Source organism: Triticum urartu, chromosome 5A, assembly GCF_056163025.1.
Source record: "Triticum urartu cultivar PI428250 chromosome 5A, HENAU_Tu73, whole genome shotgun sequence".
Classification (NCBI taxonomy): domain Eukaryota; kingdom Viridiplantae; phylum Streptophyta; class Magnoliopsida; order Poales; family Poaceae; genus Triticum; species Triticum urartu.
This window is the reverse complement of record NC_141877.1, coordinates 463595074-463614296: the sequence shown is the minus strand read 5'-3', so window position 1 is coordinate 463614296 and position 19223 is coordinate 463595074. Positions and strand designations below refer to the sequence as shown.

Here is a 19223-nt window from a genome sequence, read left to right as displayed (position 1 = left end):
AAAGGGAGCGACACCGAGGCAAATTGAAATCAAAGGCTCATCAACAATCATAATTACCGGCCTCCTGTGACGCCTCGTCACCCGATCAAGACAATGCTTTCTTCACCTTCGCCTTCAACTTCTGTGGCCTCAACTATTACTCGATCTGAGCAAGGGAACCCACCAGCCTACGACATGTAGCATCCACAGATCGATCTAAGCAAAGATATATCATATATGAGGCAACCAAGTTGTCTACACTGGTTTCTTAAGACATTCCTAGAACCTATTAAAATCTGCATGGTCTTTTTGCAAGTTAATTTTGTATGGATGGCATAAACAGTTTTATGCATAAAGGATGAGAAACAAGGGACATACCTTACTCTTCTTACTAAAATATTTCTTACTAAAATATCCATAGAAATAGTAATGGCCAAATTTTTTTTGAAGGTCACCGGGGGAGGGAAGCCCTCCACCTGAATCTTTTTCTTTTTTCTATTGCATCACACCCCCTGCTTGGGGAAGTTGTTTACACATGTGGGGGGGAGGAAGAGAGGTACTGAGAGAGGGAGGGCGGGCACAGGCGCCACACCCTAACACTAAGTCTAATTCTCCTGAGAGAACGCACGCAGCCACCTATCTGCTCACGGCCGATCGGCCACTTTCAAACGGCTTTTCCAGAGGACCGAGTCTTCCCGGCAGCACCCGAGTAAGCGGGTCAGGGAAGGCCGTGCGCCTTGGAACACAACAGCATTTCGATGCTTCCACAACTGCCAACAGCAAAGGAGGGTGAAGGAGGCGTGGGCAGCATCACCGACCACCCCCCATGAAAGGGCATTTCCCTTCTTTATGTTTTGGATGATGATGACAACCCTTTGTGGTCTAATCGTGTGCTATATGTTTCAGGTTCTCGATGCTTAGGCTTACATCGGATTGCTATTGCCTCTCGAAGGAAAAGATCGAAGATGTGTCCTCTACGCTTTTATTTTCTTTGGTCGTAGAGTACCCGTACTATCAAGAGGGAATCCTCATTAGGAAGCTCTGGGGGAATCAGTTCACGTACACTTTTCTCACCCTCTCTTTGCCTTCCTCATGTGTGTGTGTGAGAGAGAGTTTTCCTTGCCTCTTCCCCTCTTTCCTGCTCACTGTTTCTGCCCAGCGGTTGTACCGCTCTTTGGAGCGGTTGTACCGCTGGGTCTTGTCGCTCACCAGCTTCGCTCAAGCGGTTGTACCGCTGCCTCCGGGCGGTGATACCGCCACCATGTTCTGCAACAGCTGGGGCGGTGGTTCCGTCCATGCACCGCTCAAGTACCGCTCTCGCTTCTGGTTTGATGCGGTTCTTGGGCGGTAGTGGCCCGGTTGGTCCAGTCGTTCCACGATGACCGGTACCACCGGTGGTCCGAGCGGTTCTTCCGCTCGGAACTTAGCCGCCCAAGAGCTCAAGGCCATGCGGTTGTTCCGGCCAGGCACCGCCCAAGTACCGGTCAAGCTCCTGTTTTGATGCGGTGGTTGTGCGGTAGCCAGGCGGTTAGTCCGGTTATTTTTCTTAGCCGGTACTACCGCCCGCCTGTCCGGTTGTACCGCTTGGTAGGGTTCTGCAGTTACACCGTGAGTCCCGGTTGTACCGGGACAAGGACCGGTTGTACCGCTGCAGTGCAAAAGACGCAGTAACGGTTGGAAATGTGGGGTGACTATTTAAGGGGGCTTCTCCCACCTACCACTCCTACCTTTGACCTCTCTCACTCCACCATTAATGCCCTTCAAGCTCTCTTGCCCGATCTCTCTCTCTAGCCACTCAAACTTGTTGATTTGCTAGGGATTGAAGAAGGAGACCTAGATCTACACTTCCACCAAAGGATATTTGCTTCCCCCATACTTTCTTGTGTGGATTTTGTTACTCTTGGGTGTTTGAGCACCCTAGACGGTTGAGGTCACCTCGGAGCCATATTCCATTGTGGTGAAGCTTCATGGTTTTTGTTGGGAGCCTCCAATTAAGTTGTGGAGAGAGCCCCAACCTTGTTTGTAAAGGTTCGGTCGCCGCCTTCAAGGGCACCAATAGTGGAATCACGGCATCTCACATTGTGTGAGGGCGTGAGGAGAATACGGTGGCCCTAGTGGCTTCTTGGGGAGCATTGTGCCTCCACACCGCTCCAACGGAGACGTACTTCCTCTCAAAGGGAAGGAACTTCGGCAACACATCCTCGTCTCCACCGTCTCCACTCTTGGTTATCTCGTGCCTTTATTTGAGCAAGCTTACTTGTTTCATATCTCTTGCTTGCTTGTGTACCTATCCTCGTTGCATCATATAGGTTGCTCACCTAGTTGCATATCTAGACAGCCTACTTTGATGCAAAGTTTAAATTGTTAAAGAAAAGTTAAAAATTGTTAGTTGCCTATTCACCCCCCCTCTAGTCAACCATATCGATCCTTTCAATTGTTATCAGAGCCTCATCTCTTTATTAAGGACTTTACTGTCCAAAGAGTATGGTTGATACCATAGACGGTGTGGAGGAACACTCCGGTGTGAATCCGATCTCGTCTACGGGAGATGGGGGAACTTCGGTCTCTCGTGAGGAGTTCAATGTGGCCTTGGAGACATTGAAAACCTCCATGACGACCGAAGTCGAAAGCATGTTTACTAAATTTCTTGAGGGGCTTAAACTATCCACCGCACCGTTGAAAGTGGGTGATCCCGCCAACAAGGTGAAGGATGCTATCCCCGACAAGGGGGAAGCTAGTAGTGAAAAGGCTCCTTCTTCTAGTGGCAAGAATGGCACCGGCATCTTTGCCCATGTGGAACCACCACTTGTTTATGGTGGACCGGTTCCTTCCACTCATTTGAATCATGCCGGTCCTCCCCCTAAGATTGTGAAAAATGAGGATTTTGATTCTTGGGTTTACCGCTTTAAACGTTATTTAAATCATGTGAACACTAACCTTTGGAGAATCATTGAAGAAGGTTTCTATCCACATGATCCAAGCAACTTCACTCCTCGAGAAGCCGCGGACAATCAATTCAATGAGAATGCTCTCTTCATCATTCAAGATGCAATTCCACCCGAAGACCTACCTCATCTTCGTCCTTTCGCCTTGGCCAAAGATGCATGGCATTGTGTCGTGTCTCTCTACCGGGGAAGCGCAAGCATTCAACGCTCCAACTATGAAGTGGTACAAGATGAGGCCGATGAGTTTGCAATGAAGGAAGATGAAGAACCTCGTGAGCTCTATCGGAGAGTAACCAAACTCGCGGTCTCACTACGAGATCACGGGAGCAAGGACACGGATGACAATTGGATCAAGCGCAAATTCCTCAAGGCAATGATGCCCTATCACAAGGCCATGTCCTCCGTCATTCGTCAAAGACCGGACTTCCACACTTTGACCTCAAGTGAAGTGTTGGATGAGTTTGTGGCCATGAACATTTTGGACAAGACCGCCGACAATGCGGTGCTCCGTTCTCAACGGGCAAAGAAGCCTAACCTTGCATTGAAGGCCAAGCTCATCGTGGAAGACGAAGAAGAGGAAGAAGAGGAGAGCAACCCCGAAAATACGAAGTATGCATATCATGAACACATGGCACTTGCTTCAAGGCAATTTTGGAGCAAGAAAAACTCGAGGCCAAACTTTAGCAAAAACAACTCGAGTGGTACAAGGGGCAAGAAACGTGTAAGGACTTGCTACAATTGCGGCAACGTGAGTCATTTCATTGCGGAATGCCCGTATGAGAAGAGGGAAGACAATGGTGGCAAGCTCATCCGAAAGGACAAGGCCAAGTCGTTCCCCAACAAGAACAACTTCTCCAAGAAGACTCCTCACAAGGCTTTGGTTGTGCAAGAAGAGTACAATGAGGATGATGACGATGATGAAGATGATGAGTCGGTTGCCATGGCCTCCGTTGCCATTGCAACAACGTCACGGGTGTCTCTCTTCGACTCACCCAACGAGAGCATCACCACCAAGTGCCTCATGGCTAAAGCCACCAACAAGGTAACCTCCAACATCAAAACTACCATCATTAATCATCCTTCCCCGACGGATTGCATTAATGAACTTGAGGGAGCTAATGTGGAGGCTAACGAGTTTGAGGCCTTTATGGGCAAACTCAAGGGAAAATCCAAGAAGCACTTTGTTGCTCTCTTGGAACAACTTGGTGAAGCCAATGACATGATCGAGGCTCACGAGGACACCATCTCTAAGATGGAAGGGCATAGTCGTGACTATGCCGATGAGATCTCGGTCTTTCCAATGATCTTGAGGAAGAGCGTGGTCTTCGTTTGGCTCTTGAGGAGTCACACAACGTTGATCATGCTAAGTTAAAGAAAGATTATGATCATGACCTTATTGTTTCTCGTGTGCTAAATTCCGAGAAGGCCAAACTCGGGGTTGATCTTGCTAGACTCAAAGAGGAGTTTGATATACTTGACAAGGCCCACAAGGCCTTGAAGGGTATTCACGCTAGTCTCAAGGAGTCTCATGATCAACTCCAAGTGAAGCTAACTAAGGAGAAAGCAACTTTTCCTCATATGGTTTTAATTGATAATGCAAATGCTACTAACCCGTGTTGTGAGCATATACATCTTGTTGAGGAAAATGCTAGGTTGAAGGAGCAACTTGAGAGAGGTCTTGCCACTTGCATACAAGGCAAGAAGAACCTCAACGATCTCTTGATCAACCAAAAGGGAGTTGTGGCCAAGGAAGGGGTTGGGTACGTACACGACTCCAAGAACAAGAAGAAGAATGACAAGACCAAATGACCTCCTCCTCTCATGCAAACCTTTGTGAGGGAGGGAGAGAGTGCCCCCGAGGAGAAGAAGAAGAACAATGTCAAGAAGGGCAATGTCACCCCTCCCAACAAAGCTGGCGATTTTAATCCTTCTTATGTGTTATGCCGTGCTAGTGATGGGCATGTTTATGCCAAATTTGTTGGTTCTCTTCATGAATACATTGAATGGTCTATTTGGGTTCCTAAGACCCTTATTACTAACATCAAAGGACCCATTACAAAATGGGTACCTAAAACCAAGCATTGATCTCTTGTAGGTGTTTGCTTCCGGTGGTGGATCATGGTTGCTCGATAGCGGAGCTACAAATCATATGACCGAAGCAAGGACTTGGTGGTGGATGTGCACAAGGTTCCATCTATGCCCACCAATGTCGAGTGGGGTGACGCCTCATCTTCTAAGGTATTGGGACTTGGCAAGGTGGTCATCTCTCATGATCTCACGATCGAGAAGGTCATGCTTGTTGAGTCCCTTGCATACAATTTACTTTCCGTTCGTCAACTTGCAATCATGGGCTTTGCCACTTTCTTTGATATCGATACCGTGGCCCTCTTATGGAGCAAGACTCTTAAGGTAGCCTTTGTTGGGCATGTCGAGAACGGTCTATATGTGATTAACTTTTCGGAGCGACCCACTAAGACCGCGACATGCCTAATGGCTAAAGTTGATGTGGGATGGCTTTGGCATCGCCGTTTAGCCCATGTCAATATGAGATCTTTGCAAAGTCTCCTCAAGGGGGACCATGTCCGTGGACTAACGAATGTTAGTTTTGCTAAAGATCGTGCTTGCAGTGCCTGTATCGAAGGAAAGCTACATGAGAAGGCTCACCCTCCCACGACTATCATTTATTCAAAGAGGCCTTTGGAGCTCCTTCACATGGATCTCTTTGGGCCTCCATCCTTCGATAGTCTTGGAGGTAGGAAGTATTGCTTGGTGATTGTGGATGACTACTCAAGGTACACGTGGGTGTATTTCTTCAAGAGGAAGAGCGAGACCCAACAAACCTTCATTGACTTTGCAAATGAAGCACAACGTCAACACAATGCAAAGATCTTGACAATAAGAAGTGACAACGGTACCGAGTTCAAGAACTACACCTTGGATGAATTTCTTAGTGATGAGGGAATAAAGCATCAATATTCAGCACCATACACCCCTCAACAAAACGGTGTTGCGGAAAGGGAGAACCGGACGTTGATGGATGCGGCAAGGACCATGATGGCGGAGTTCAAGTCTCCGTACAACTTTTGGGCCAAAGCCATCAACACCGCGTGTCATGCATCCAATCGGCTCTACCTCCGCAAGGGCTTGAACAAGACTCCATATGAGATACTCACCGGTAACAAGCCCAACCTCAAGTACTTCTGGGTATTCGGGTGTAAGTGTTTCATTCTCAAGAAAGGTGTTCGGTTGTCTAAATTTGAGGCTAGAGCTCATGAGGGCATATTTTTTGGTTATGCTACAAACTCTCATGCTTACCGTGTCCTCAATAAATCCACGGGGCTTATTGAGGAGACGTGTAACGTGGAGTTTGATGAGAATAACGGCTCCCAAGTGGAGCAAAGTGGCACTTGTGATGTAGGTGATGAAATTCCTCCTCAAGCCATAAGAATAATGGGTGTTGGTTTTATCCTACCCATTGAGGAACCCCTTGTGGCCGAAGGAGAAGGACAATGCTCCACTCAAGTGGAGCCATCACCAACCCAAGGCCCACACGCTTCCGAAGAACAAAGTGAAGGCCCTCAACCTCATGAACAAGAGCAAGGGCAAGATCATACTCAAGACGGTGTTGACACACCAAGTGATGCCCAAGGTCAAGTTCTCTCCCCCGAGCAAGTTCAAGATCAAGAACAAGTTCATAACGGCGCTCAAGATGATCAAGTAACCGCTCCTCAACTCACCATCGAGGAGGAATTAGAGCGTCGTGCCGCCAAGATTGCATCCAAGCTCTCCACCAAGGATCATCTCATGACGAATGTGCTTGGAAGCTTAAGAAAGGGGGTAAGCACTCGTAGACAATTAGCAAATTATTGTGAGCATCACGCGTTTGTCTCTTGTGTGGAACCCCACAAGGTCTATGAGGCGCTAGAAGATCCGGATTGGCTCAATGCCATGCACGAAGAACTCAACAACTTCGAGCGCAACAAAGTGTGGAGATTGGTGCCAAGGCCAACGGGGAACCACAATGTCATTGGAACCAAGTGGATATTCAAGAACAAGCAAGATGCTCATGGGATTATCATTCGCAACAAGGCTCGTTTGGTAGCACAAGGCTACTCCCAAGTCGAGGGTATTGACTATGGTGAAACCTTTGCTCCCATTGCTCGTCTTGAATCCATTCACATGTTGATTGCATATGCTTCTCATCATAATTTTAAGTTACAACAAATGGATGTGAAGAGTGCTTTTCTTAATGGTCCCATTAATGAATTGGTTTACGTCAAGCAACCCCCCGGGTTCGAGGATCCTTACTTTCCCGATCATGTGTATCAACTCGATAAGGTGCTCTATGGCCTTAAACAAGCCCCACGTGCGTGGTATGACCACCTTACCGAGTTGTTACAAGACCGTGGTTTTGAAGTTGGGCTAATCGACCCCACTCTTTTTACTAAGAAGGTCAAAGGGGAGTTGTTTGTGTGCCAATTATATGTTGATGATATTATCTTTGGTTCTCCTAACAAAGCTTTCAATGAGGAATTTGCCGCTCTCATGACCTCAAAGTTCGAGATGTCCTCCATGGGAGAGTTGAAGTTCTTTCTAGGGTTCGAAGTGAAGCAAAGAAGAGAAGGAACCTTCATCAATCAATCCAAATACACTCAAGACATGCTCAAGAGATTCAAGCTAAGTGACGTCAAGCCGGCTTCCACTCCAATGCCCACCAAGTGCCAACTTGACTTAGATCCCAATGGTAAAGTGGTGGATCAAAAGGTATATCGTTCCATGATTGGATCCTTGCTTTACCTTTGTGCATCTAGACCGGACATCATGTTGAGTGTGGGAATTTGTGCACGGTTTCAAGCCGCACCTAAGGAAAGTCACTATGTGGCGGTCAAACGAATCTTTCGATATTTGGCTCATACCCCAAACTTTGGCCTATGGTACCCTAGAGGATCAAACTTCAAGCTTGTAGGGTACTCGGATTCCGATTGGGCGGGAGACAAAGTGGATAGGAAGTCCACTTCCAGAGGGTGCCAATTCCTTGGTTGCTCTTTGGTAAGTTGGTCTTCCAAAAAGCAAAGTTGTGTGTCTCTCTCGTCCACTGAGGTGGAGTATGTTGCCGCTGGTAGTTGTTGTGCTCAACTCCTATGGATGAGGCAAACTTTAAAGGATTACGGTGTCACTTGTGACAAAGTGCCTTTTTGGTGTGACAATGAAAGTGCCATCAAGATCTCTCTCAATCCGGTGCAACATTTCAAGACGAAGCATATTGAGATCCGGTATCATTTCATCCGGGATCACATTAGACGAGGAGAGATCGAGCTCAACTATGTCAACACTCATGACAACCTTGCAGATATTTTCACGAAGCCCTTGGATGAAGCAAGATTTCGCGAGTTAAGGCATGAGCTAAATATCATTGATTCGAGCAATGTGGCTTGAACCCTTGCACACCCTACCACGCTCAATGTGTTGTCTAGTTTAGGTGTAGGCATGGACATAGGGGGAGTGTTTTTCTCTCAATGAACTCTCCCTCCCCCCATTATGCATAAATTGATTGTGTCTTTCACATTAGCCATATTTGATGGTACCTGTGCTTCAAAGACGAGCTTTGGTCATGGACCCAAGGATAATTCTTCGCGGTGCCATACCAATTGACTCAAACATAGGTGGCCTCGGCCACCGTCCTCTCTTCGGGAGGTTGGAGTTAGCCTTGTTGTTTTCGTGTTGTTTTCTCTCTTTCTTTCTTTGCTCTTTGTGTTAGGTTCTCCTAGGGTGTTGTTTCTCTCCTGTTTTGTGCCCCTTCTTCCTCCCTTCGGATTGCACCCATTTGATCTTGGCTTGGGCTTAGGTGGTCGGGCGGTACAACCGGTACCACGAGCGGTTCTACCGCTGGTACCGGGTTGTGCCGTCCCAAGGGTCTCCGTTCGGTGCTTGGGCGGTTCCACCGCACAAACCCATGGTAACCCACGTCCGGTACTACCGGTTGATGCCGTGCGGTACTACCGCTGCCTCCCAGACACCGGAAGTACCGCCTCCATCCACCGGTCTGTACCAGACGAGCGGTACAACCACTCCCCTAAGCGGTTCTACCGGGGTGTGTGTATGGGCCTATATATACTCGACGGGGCTGAAGGGTTGTCTTTTTCCCTTCGTTCTCGTTCCTCTTCTTTTTGCCCTAGCCGCCGGCCATCTCTGCCCCTGCCCCGGAGTGCGTCTCACGCTTCGGATCCTTGGCTCTCCGTGGATTCTCTCCGTGGAGGCCTCCCGATCTCTTCCCATGGATGGTGGTAATGCCTCGTGTTCTTTGCCTCTAGAATTTTTTAGGGTTCTTCCTTGTCTAGGGCTTTACTTATGTTTCCGCGTTTAGTGTTTGATCAATGGCTTAGAAGAGTTCTTTGTTAGCCTCCTGTCTTGTTTGCAGCACTTAGAATTCAGAATATTACTTGTGTGATTCGTATGCCTCGGTTAGATCTATCTTCCCTGGTAGTGCCACTGTCAGCGGTTCTACCGCCCCTACGGGCGGTACAACCGCTGGAGCGGTGCTACCGGCGGAAGATCCGGTACAACCGGAGTATATCAACCACTAAGCACTGTTCTATCTTCTCTGTTGTTGCAACTTGTTCCTTTTCTGCTAGTGGGTGCAATCCTCTCATCCTTGTTGGGTTTTTGTGTGTTCTTTTCGTGTGTGTGTTCAGGTGGCTCTAGTTCTCGCTCTGCTCCTCGCAAGACCAAGAAGAGGGCACGAAGGACCTTGCGCCCGGTTGTGTCTGATGATAAAGAAGAAGTTGTGATTCCCACCAAGCCCACTCGCCGTGAAAAGTCTGCAGCTACTAAGCAACGTGTGGTTATGCCGTTACATCGTTGGAAAGCCAAGGATTGGGAAGCCTTCTGCTCAAAGAATCCGTATGAGGTTCCCATTGCTCCTCGTTGGACCACTGTTCAGTTCCGGAATGAGATGCAAGTGCGGATTGTTCATGAACTCTTTGAGCACAACAAGAATAGATATGCCAAGCACTGGACAATTGATTTTGATCATTGGAGAAACAACATGGAGTATTTTGGTGAGGCGCTAGCTCTCTGCGAGGAGTTTGATCTTGTCAAGATCATGTCAGTCAACTGTGACTTTGATGTTCAACTTATCCATCAGTTCTATGCCACGGTTCATTTTGGGGAAGATGATGCGCGCACTCTCACCTTCATGTGTCGCGATGAATTGTTTCACGTTCCCTGGAGGGCTTTCTGCAATGCTATTGGGTACGAGGATACCGGTCTGGAAGGAAGGGGTGGCATTCGCCCTCATGATTTTCCTGAGTCCATGCCTAAGGAGAAGCTTGCCCCTCTGTACATTCGGGGCCGTGGGATTATTGGAGAATCCAAGGATTTGGAGAAGGTCTATGACATCATGCATCGAGTGTTCCGCAATGTGCTCTTGCCCAAGGTGGGCAATCAAGATGAGATTCATGGCTATCTGGTTGATTTGATGGTTGCTATGAAGACCATGGTGGGGACAGGGGCAACGTTTGATGTGTCAAATTGGCTGTGGCATGAGATGTACAACATGGTCATCTACCATAAAGTCCCAATCTACGCTCCGTTTGTCATGTGCTTTCTGAACTCTGTGTGGGCTATTCGTCGTCCTGGAGAGCTCCTCACTTCTCCAGACAACCTCACTGTTCATGAGGTCAAGCTCCTTAAGAAGAAGAAGCATGCCGAGCCTCGCTTCCCTGAACATGCTCCTGAGGATGTCTATGCTACTTCTGACGATGAGGACTTTGAGCTGGAGCCAGGGGCCAAGCCTTCGTGGGTGGCCAAACTTACTGCCAAGGTGAAGAAGACCTTTTGTCTCCAGGCTGACATCCAGAAGAAGATGTATGAGGCACATGTCAATGAGAAGCTTGCACGGCGTCGCCAAATTGCAATGATGAAGCACCTCAACATGCAGGTTCAGAGTGGCTGTGAGAAGAGCATCACCCCAGAGGAGCGTTGGATCTCTACCCATAGCACCTGGACTGATGATGAAGCCCCTCCCCAGCCATCATCCTCGTTTGCAACAGCTGACAATGCCATGGAAGAATCCGATCACGACGACGATGACGACTCTGATGATGAAGATCCAGATGCAACCGAGGATTCAGAGGAGGACGCCTGAGCGTTGGGTCGCTAGCTTCGCTCTTTTCCTTTTTGGTGTCTTGATGCCAAAGGGGGAGAGGGTTCTATAGGTCTCGGGGATTTGCTTGGGTTTTTCTGTTTTGTGTTTGTTTGTGGACTTGTTTCGTTCCGTGTTGTGTGTGAGACTTGTTCTCTGTTTACCTTTTTATTGTCTCTAAGTATTATATTGTCTATCCTTTTGAGCTCAGAGTGATGAGTCTATAAAATCTAGGGGGAGTCTAGTCCTGAAAGTGTGCCCATGCTTTCTAACAAGTAGTACTTGTTGGGGCACACATTCAAGGGGAGTTCCATCTAGATTTCATTGACTTATCTTTTGCAAATCATGTTGTTGTCATCATCCACCAAAAAGGGGGAGATTGAAAGGGCAGTTCCCTTCTTTATGTTTTAGATGATGATGGCAACCCTTTGTGGTCTAATCGTGTGCTATATGTTTCAGGTTCTCGATGCTTAGGCTTACATCGGATTGCTATTGCCTCTCGAAGGAAAAGATCGAAGACGTGTCCTCTACGCTTTTATTTTCTTTGGTCGTAGAGTACCCGTATTATCAAGAGGGAATCCTCATTAGGAAGCTCTGGGGGAATCAGTTCACGTACACTTTTCTCACCCTCTCTTTGCCTTCCTCAGGTGTGTGTGAGAGAGAGAGTTTTCCTTGCCTCTTCCCCTCTTTCCTGCTCACTGTTTCTGCCCAGCGGTTGTACCGCTCTCTGGAGCGGTTGTATCGCTGGGTCTTGTCGCTCACCAGCTTCGCTCAAGCGGTTGTACCGCTGCCTCCGGGCGGTGGTACCGGCACCATGCTCTGCAACAGCTGGGGCGGTGGTTCCGTCCATGCACCGCTCAAGTATCGCTCTCGCTTCTGGTTTGATGCGGTTCTTGGGCGGTAGTGGCCCGGTTGGTCCGGTCATTCCACGATGACCGGTACCACCGGTGGTCCGAGCGGTTCTTCCGCTCAGAACTTAGCCACCCAAGAGCTCAAGGCCATGCGGTTGTTCCGGCCAGGCACCGCCCAAGTACCGGTCAAGCTCCTGTTTTGATGCGGTGGTTGTGCGGTAGCCAGGCGGTTAGTCCGGTTATTTTCCTTAGCCGGTACTACCGCCCGCCTGTCCGGTTGTACCGCTTGGTAGGGTTCTGCAGTTACACCGTGAGTCCCGGTTGTACCGGGACAAGGACCGGTTGTACCGCTGCAGTGCAAAAAACGCAGTAACGGTTGGAAATGTGGGGTGACTATTTAAGGGGGCTTCTCCACCTACCACTCCTACCTTTGACCTCTCTCACTCCACCATTAATGCCCTTCAAGCTCTCTTGCCCGATCTCTCTCTCTAGCCACTCAAACTTGTTGATTTGCTAGGGATTGAAGGAGGAGACCTAGATCTACACTTCCACCAAAGGATATTTGCTTCCCCCATACTTTCTTGTGTGGATTTTGTTACTCTTGGGTGTTTGAGCACCCTAGACGGTTGAGGTCACCTCGGAGCCATATTTCATTGTGGTGAAGCTTCGTGGTTTTTGTTGGGAGCCTCCAATTAAGTTGTGGAGAGAGCCCCAACCTTGTTTGTAAAGGTTCGGTCGCCGCCTTCAAGGGCACCAATAGTGGAATCACGGCATCTCGCATTGTGTGAGGGCGTGAGGAGAATACGGTGGCCCTAGTGGCTTCTTGAGGAGCATTGTGCCTCCACACCGCTCCAACGGAGACGTACTTCCTCTCAAAGAGAAGGAACTTCGGCAACACATCCTCGTCTCCACCGTCTCCACTCTTGGTTATCTCGTGCCTTTATTTGAGCAAGCTTACTTGTTTCATATCTCTTGCTTGCTTGTGTACCTATGCTCGTTGCATCATATAGGTTGCTCACCTAGTTGCATATCTAGACAACCTACTTTGATGCAAAGTTTAAATTATTAAAGAAAAGCTAAAAATTGTTAGTTGCCTATTCACCCCCCCTCTAGTCAACCATATCGATCCTTTCACCCCGCACCTCCAAGGCCTGTAGAGCACCAACCTGGTAACCCTTTCCGGCCACCTCAACGCCCACGGCCAGCCAGAATGAGCGGGCAAGGGGGCAGTCAAAGATCAGATGATCCGCCGTCTCGATCGCATGCCCACAGATGGGGCATGTAGCCTCCTCGGCCGTCAGAATAGTCTTCCGGAGTAGGACGTCTCTCGTGTGAATCCTTCGTTGCACAAGGAGCCACCCGAAGAACCGAACACGGGGCGGCGCAGCGCACCCCCAAATGAAGCCGGCGAAGGTGGCATGCGTGCCGCCGAAGCGCTCCAGGGCGTATACCACAGCCGTCTTGACGCCCCCGCTCGCGCTCCGGCACAACACAGGGAAGCGTTCGTCGTCGCCAGGGGCGCCTGAACCTCAGCGAGCAACGCCAGAAGCGCCCCCCGCTCCGCGCCCCTAGCGGTGGTGAGCCTGGGAACGAGCACCCAGTCGAGGCCGCGAGTTTGCACCTGCCACACAGTGGCCTCCGTCACCGTAGCGTGCGAAAGAAGGGCAGGGAAGGCCGCCGAGACCGCCCCGCACGGCAGCCATCGATCGAACCAGAATGACGTCCGCCGCCTGTCATGAACCATCACCGTCGTCAGGCTCCGGCAGAGCGGCAGCATCTTGGACAGCGACCGGGCGTGCTCGCCGGCCGACCGGAGGCCCGAGGCAGAGAGCAGCGATTGTCCGCCCAGCCCCGCCCACAGTAATGGCCAAATTTACATCCCAGAGACGTGTCCATTGCTAAAACTAAAAAATGTGGTACTTTGAAACATATGTAGCAAGTACAACTACAACTAAGACGAAATTTGCACACACCTGTGTGTGTATGCACAGTACTATTCATAACTGATTTGCAAACCAAAAATTGATAAATCGCTACTGGAAAGCACTATCCAAAATTATTACATCAATATACTGCAGGATGTACAAACCACTTATAAGCTGCATTAAACTGAGACTGGAGAAAATTTTGTAGTGGAAATGGCACTACACTATTCAGTTGACTCAAAAGAAAATCATAATGAGGATGTGTGCACCTAGAACATTGCTCATCAACCAATTGAGCAGACTCTATATGGCTTTTAGTGGAAATCCCACCTTTTTTCTTCAGAAAATACATACCCAAAGAACAGAAGAATTCAACAAGTTTGGCATATGAAAGCAACCATCTATTCATCCATAAATGTTTTCTTGGAACGGCCCGCCATCACGGCTGCATTTGCCAATACATGTCAGAGGTGCATGCTAATTGATAGTCAATCAAAGCAATTCCAGAGCAGAGCTCGAATTTACAGTAAGCAGAGGTCGATGATTATAGGCTGAGTTCAAAAGTTGTATTGTTCTCATAAAAATAATACTGTAACAGGCAGGTCCGTGAGGAAGAATGTCCAAAAAAAACTGTTAAAAATGATTTTGAGCCTAAACAGTACATGAACATATGCCCAAAATGTAGTTCACCTCTTTGCAATGGTTACAGAAGAAATAAAACTCGGTAGTTTTTCTTCTAGAACTCCGGTTCCTATGGATCAAGCAAGTAAATGAACACCACTCAACAAAGCATATGCGCTCGTGTTCATTGTCACTGAAAAGTAAAAAAAGGAAAAGTGAGATAGTACTTAGTGTGGCGGCAGGTGTCCAGAAAAGAGCAATCTCCTAGATTTGTATTGGTATGTAGAGCAATAATAAGGTGAAAGTGAACTTGCTCCAAATGAAAGAAAAAGTTGGACCTAATTATCATTAATAGCTAAAAAATATCTACTGAAACCAGTACTGTTTCAAGCATAGTATGAAGAAAATTTTACATAAAGACCTTAAATAGAAAAAAACTGGTATTATATTTGCATCTCTGAAATGAATAAATATTTAACAGCTATATTATTTTTCAGTTCAAAGACATGTGTTAGATAATGTCCATCAATATTCAGAACAGGTCACCGAGAACACCTCAATTTTGCACCATCGAGAAGCGTACAGAGATCTTCTTGTCCAGGAAGCTCGTCCTCGTGCACCATCACTTCCTCACTTGACAGAACAAATTAATCCAGCAAGTTAGTGATCCTAAAAGATTAACACCACAATCTTTGAGGCAATAACACAAGCACCTGGTGCAGCGGAGAGTGGTGTGCGCGTGGGTCGCTTGCTCGTGGAGGTGTCGAAAAGCCAACAGGGAGCGCACTGGTTCTGCGTGGTGGCAGCGGGGAGGTCCGGCGAGGGTTGCAGGGAGGGAGGCGATGAGGCCCGGCGATGTCGGCATCTGGGAGGCTGTTGGCGATGTTGGTCGGGAAGGGACGCAACGTGCGGGCAGCCATGGGGTGTCGGGCGGCTGTTGGAGGTGGATGGCGAGGCTCCCGCCGCCGTCCTTCGAGGACCCTTGGTCGGCCAGCGACGGATCTGGCGACCTGGTCTCCCGCATCCATGGAGGCCACCAAGCAGAGGAGGACGGCATCGATGGGCCACTCCCTAGACCTCTCGGCGCCCGGCGCCCTCAGGAGTAGGGGAGGCGACCGGAGCAGCCGTCGGCATGCGAGTGGCGGCGGCCGGCGCGGGAGGCAGGCCGGCGAGGGAGGGGAGGCGTGCGGCCGGCGCGGGAGGCGGGGGCGGCGAGGGACGCTTGCGGCCGGCGTGGGAGGAAGGAGGAGCGGAGAGGTTCTGCGGGTGTGGGCATAGTGTGCAACGGTTTTTTTTTCGAAAGGGTGTGTGGGTTAATGATCGTGGCTTAAGCGTGGCTTGTTACGTTAAACACGAAGATATTTTAGACCCTTGGATCTAGTAAATAGACGGTTCGTGTTATTTGGATCTGCCCCTTTCTTTCTTTTATAGGGGTAGTAGATGAATGTGGCTCAAATCCTCCTACAGCAGCGACCGTGATCTTGTATTGATGGTTTTTCAACATGTTTTGGTGATATGCACATTTCGTCTTCTAGTGTGTGTGAATTTTGCTTCAATATCTTAGTGTCATGTCAAGTATGTCTAATCGTAGGTGTAGAAGTATGTCTAAGGTAGGTGTAATATCATTGGGGAAACAGCTAATAGGAGGACATGTCCTATGTACACATCAAAGTCAAGCTCCAACCAACAATCGATCATTGATAAATATTCAGGCGAGTTGCCACAAATTTTACATATTTAACGTCTCTTATGTAAGATCATTTTACATATTTCTTGTCTCTTTATTTAAGATCACTATCGTTAGAATGGACGGGCGCTCATCACGCACCATTAGGGATCGAGTTTCCCAGTAAGACAAAGTGCATACCATGTCCACAGATTTCTCCTGAATTACCTTTATTCTCTGAATCATAGAACCAATTTCTGTCTAGCATATAAATTAAAAGAATTGCAATATGATTTTGTAAAATGAAATGAACCGGTTCACTACCTTAGTGTAAAAAAAGTTTTATATTAAGTTACAGAGGTAGTATTTCTTTCACACAAAACAAAAAAACCATGAGGAGGCATTTCTTTCAAAAATAAAATAAAAAGAATTATCATTGTCAAACAAGCCACCAAGACGAAGCGGAGCGTAAGCTTAGAGGCGAAGAGATGTTACAGGGGGGAGGAGCTGGTGATAAAGATGAAGCCAGAGGGAAACCCATTTTATATTCAAGAAAAAAGGAGTTAGTGATGGGACCTAGCCCCTTCGTCGTCGAGAGGGACGTCGCGGACGAAGACTCCAAGGTCAAACCTCTGCTTCTGCCCATCGTTTGCTACCGCGGCTGGGATAGCCTCCATCTTGGCGTCCGGGAGATCGGAGGTGGGTTGGGTATCGCCTGAGCGGGCTTCGATCCAGATCTGCCACCGGTGGGGTGGGTGGTGGACCGCTGGATCTTAGCGGTGCTAAACGCGAGGACAGCGACGAAATGACCGGGGGGGGGGGGGGGGGGAGGGGGTGGAGGGCGGACGGCGGACGGCACGAGCACAGTGTGATGGTGTGTCAGGCCCTTGCGGTCTTGACTAAAGAAATCGACAGTTTTATTGTTCGGAACATGCCACGAGGCAAATTCCATCATGATCAAGAGCCACCACACCCAAACCAGCTTTCTTGAGATTAACAAAAATAGCAGCATCAGAAGAAACTAGAACAGGACCTGCCGGTGGCGGGGACCAACAAGAGCTAGAAGCATGAGTCTCACGTCTATTAATAGGTATTGGATTGTATAAATGCATTAGTATCAACATAAGTACGGACCTTTGCAGTAGAAACACGTGGATGTGATAAATAGCTCCATTTCTTGCTGCATTTCTGGCTTCCCATATGTGCCATATCGTTGCCGCAAGAACGATGGCTTCCCGATCGGAAGACCCGTGAAGGAAGTCAAATAGCCACTGTGTGGTAGAGCGAAAGTCTGAGCGGCACAAATTAATATTGAAAGAAGATTTTACGCCATCCTAGATGGCATGAGCATGGGGGACAGAACAAGATGATGTGTTCGATACTTTTTGGTCTACAATACAATAGAAACAACGATTTGCTAGAGCTGGAACCTGAAGCTGAAGAAGTTGTTCACCGGAAGGCAAACAATTATGTGCGAAACGCCAGAACACAATCTTCATCTTATGAGGAGCTTTGATCGACCAGATAGATTTCCAAAATTTCGCTTCATTTGCTCTGTCAGAAGATTGTCCACGTCCCCTCTGGGTGTGAGCTACTAGTAAGAAATCAATTATGAGTAAAGGAAAACGTGGAACCTGTAAAGGGAACAACAAAGCGACCCTACGAAGCCGGCGGGAACATGCAACCGAAGCGCGGACCAACCAAACCTACCGTGGCAGGACCGAAACTGGGAGGAAGTCGTCCAAGTCCACCGCAACACCGCGTCGGCCGATTAGACAACGCGTCTTCACTTCACCCGCTCCCCCCTCCCCTTCCCCCCGCCCCTACAATACCCACACTCACCCGCATTCCATTCCCACACAGCAATCAACCGCGTTCTCCACTCCCCATTCCCCCTCTCTCCGATCGCCCATCTCCGTTCATATGGCCACCGAGGTCCTCCGCCCGCACAACATCCTGCACCCGCAGCCGCAGAGGATCCGCGCCGCGCACCGGAGGCCCAGCAACCCCGGCACCGCCAGGAGGTCTCCTCCTCCATCGGCCTCCACGACCGGCCGGAGACACCATGGGCGGCCTTCCTCTTCTTCTTCTTCCTCGTACGGGAAGGTGACGTCTGCAGCCGCTCCGGCGAGGCGTCCCGCGGTGGAAGTGTACGCCGGCCCAGCGTTCTCCGCCGCGTCCCCCGAGCCGAGCTCGCTGCCGCTGCCGCAGTTCCCGCTCCAGAAGCCCGCGGCCGCCACCAACGACGCCGCCACGCGCGACCTCAGGCGCATGCTGCGCCTCGAGTAGCTCGTTAGCCCGGTGCCGGCGAGCTACCCTCCTAGTGGACACGAGCTGTATGTTAGTCTAGTTCTAGCAGCAATCGTCGTTAAGCGGTGCGGCCGCGCGCAGCAAGGCCTCCGGCTCGGTTTTATTGTGTGGCCGGCGGCAAGGCGCGCGGGGGCCGTGGGCTCCGGCGACGGCGCTCTGGAACGAGCGCAGCCAGCAATGTGACCATCGACCGGCGTCATGTAATTACACGTAGAATCACAAGTCCAAGAGCACCTACGCATATGTACGACCTCCTAGTTGATCGATCCCCTTGGCCCAGTTAGCACGCAGGTGCCAAATGGCCAAGGTTTGGCTAAATTTTAATTTCTGTTCATGCTGATTAAAAAAGTTTTATGTGTTCCAATCATGATGCTTTGAATGAGTCACATCAAGGATAAAGTTGATTTCAATCAGTCGCATCCAAGATAATGTTGATTTATTAGTCACACCAGCCGGCAGGTTGCTTGGCCAACCTACATGCCTTCCGTGCGCTACCCGGCATGTTTGTTTGCAGCTGAATCGGTCGTCTCAGTCGTCTTATTTTTGTTAGTACCTCTACTTGCCTCGTCGTTAACGCATACCCTCCAACCAACCTGTGGTTAGTGCATCTCGAACGCCGACCCCAAGTCAAACACGTTGCGGATCAATAAGGACCATTTCGTGAACCGTGATGTAGAAGTCGGCCATTCAAAATAGACCTGGCCAATTTAAAACTCAAATCCGACCATATAGTGCCCGATCACAACCAAAAAAAGATAAGTTTGCATAGTTTTCACATGCCTG

General features: G+C 49.1%; 1 protein-coding gene across 1 annotated transcript; it reads left to right on the top strand.

Moving 5' to 3' along the window:
- Positions 1–17959: 17959 nt before the first annotated feature.
- On the top strand, positions 17960–18850 carry LOC147971962 (uncharacterized). Its single transcript, XM_087526471.1, has one exon. It carries the CDS (start codon positions 18054–18056, stop codon positions 18417–18419), a length of 366 nt encoding a protein of 121 aa, XP_087382597.1. The 5' UTR covers positions 17960–18053; the 3' UTR covers positions 18420–18850.
- The last annotated feature ends 373 nt before the right edge of the window (positions 18851–19223 follow it).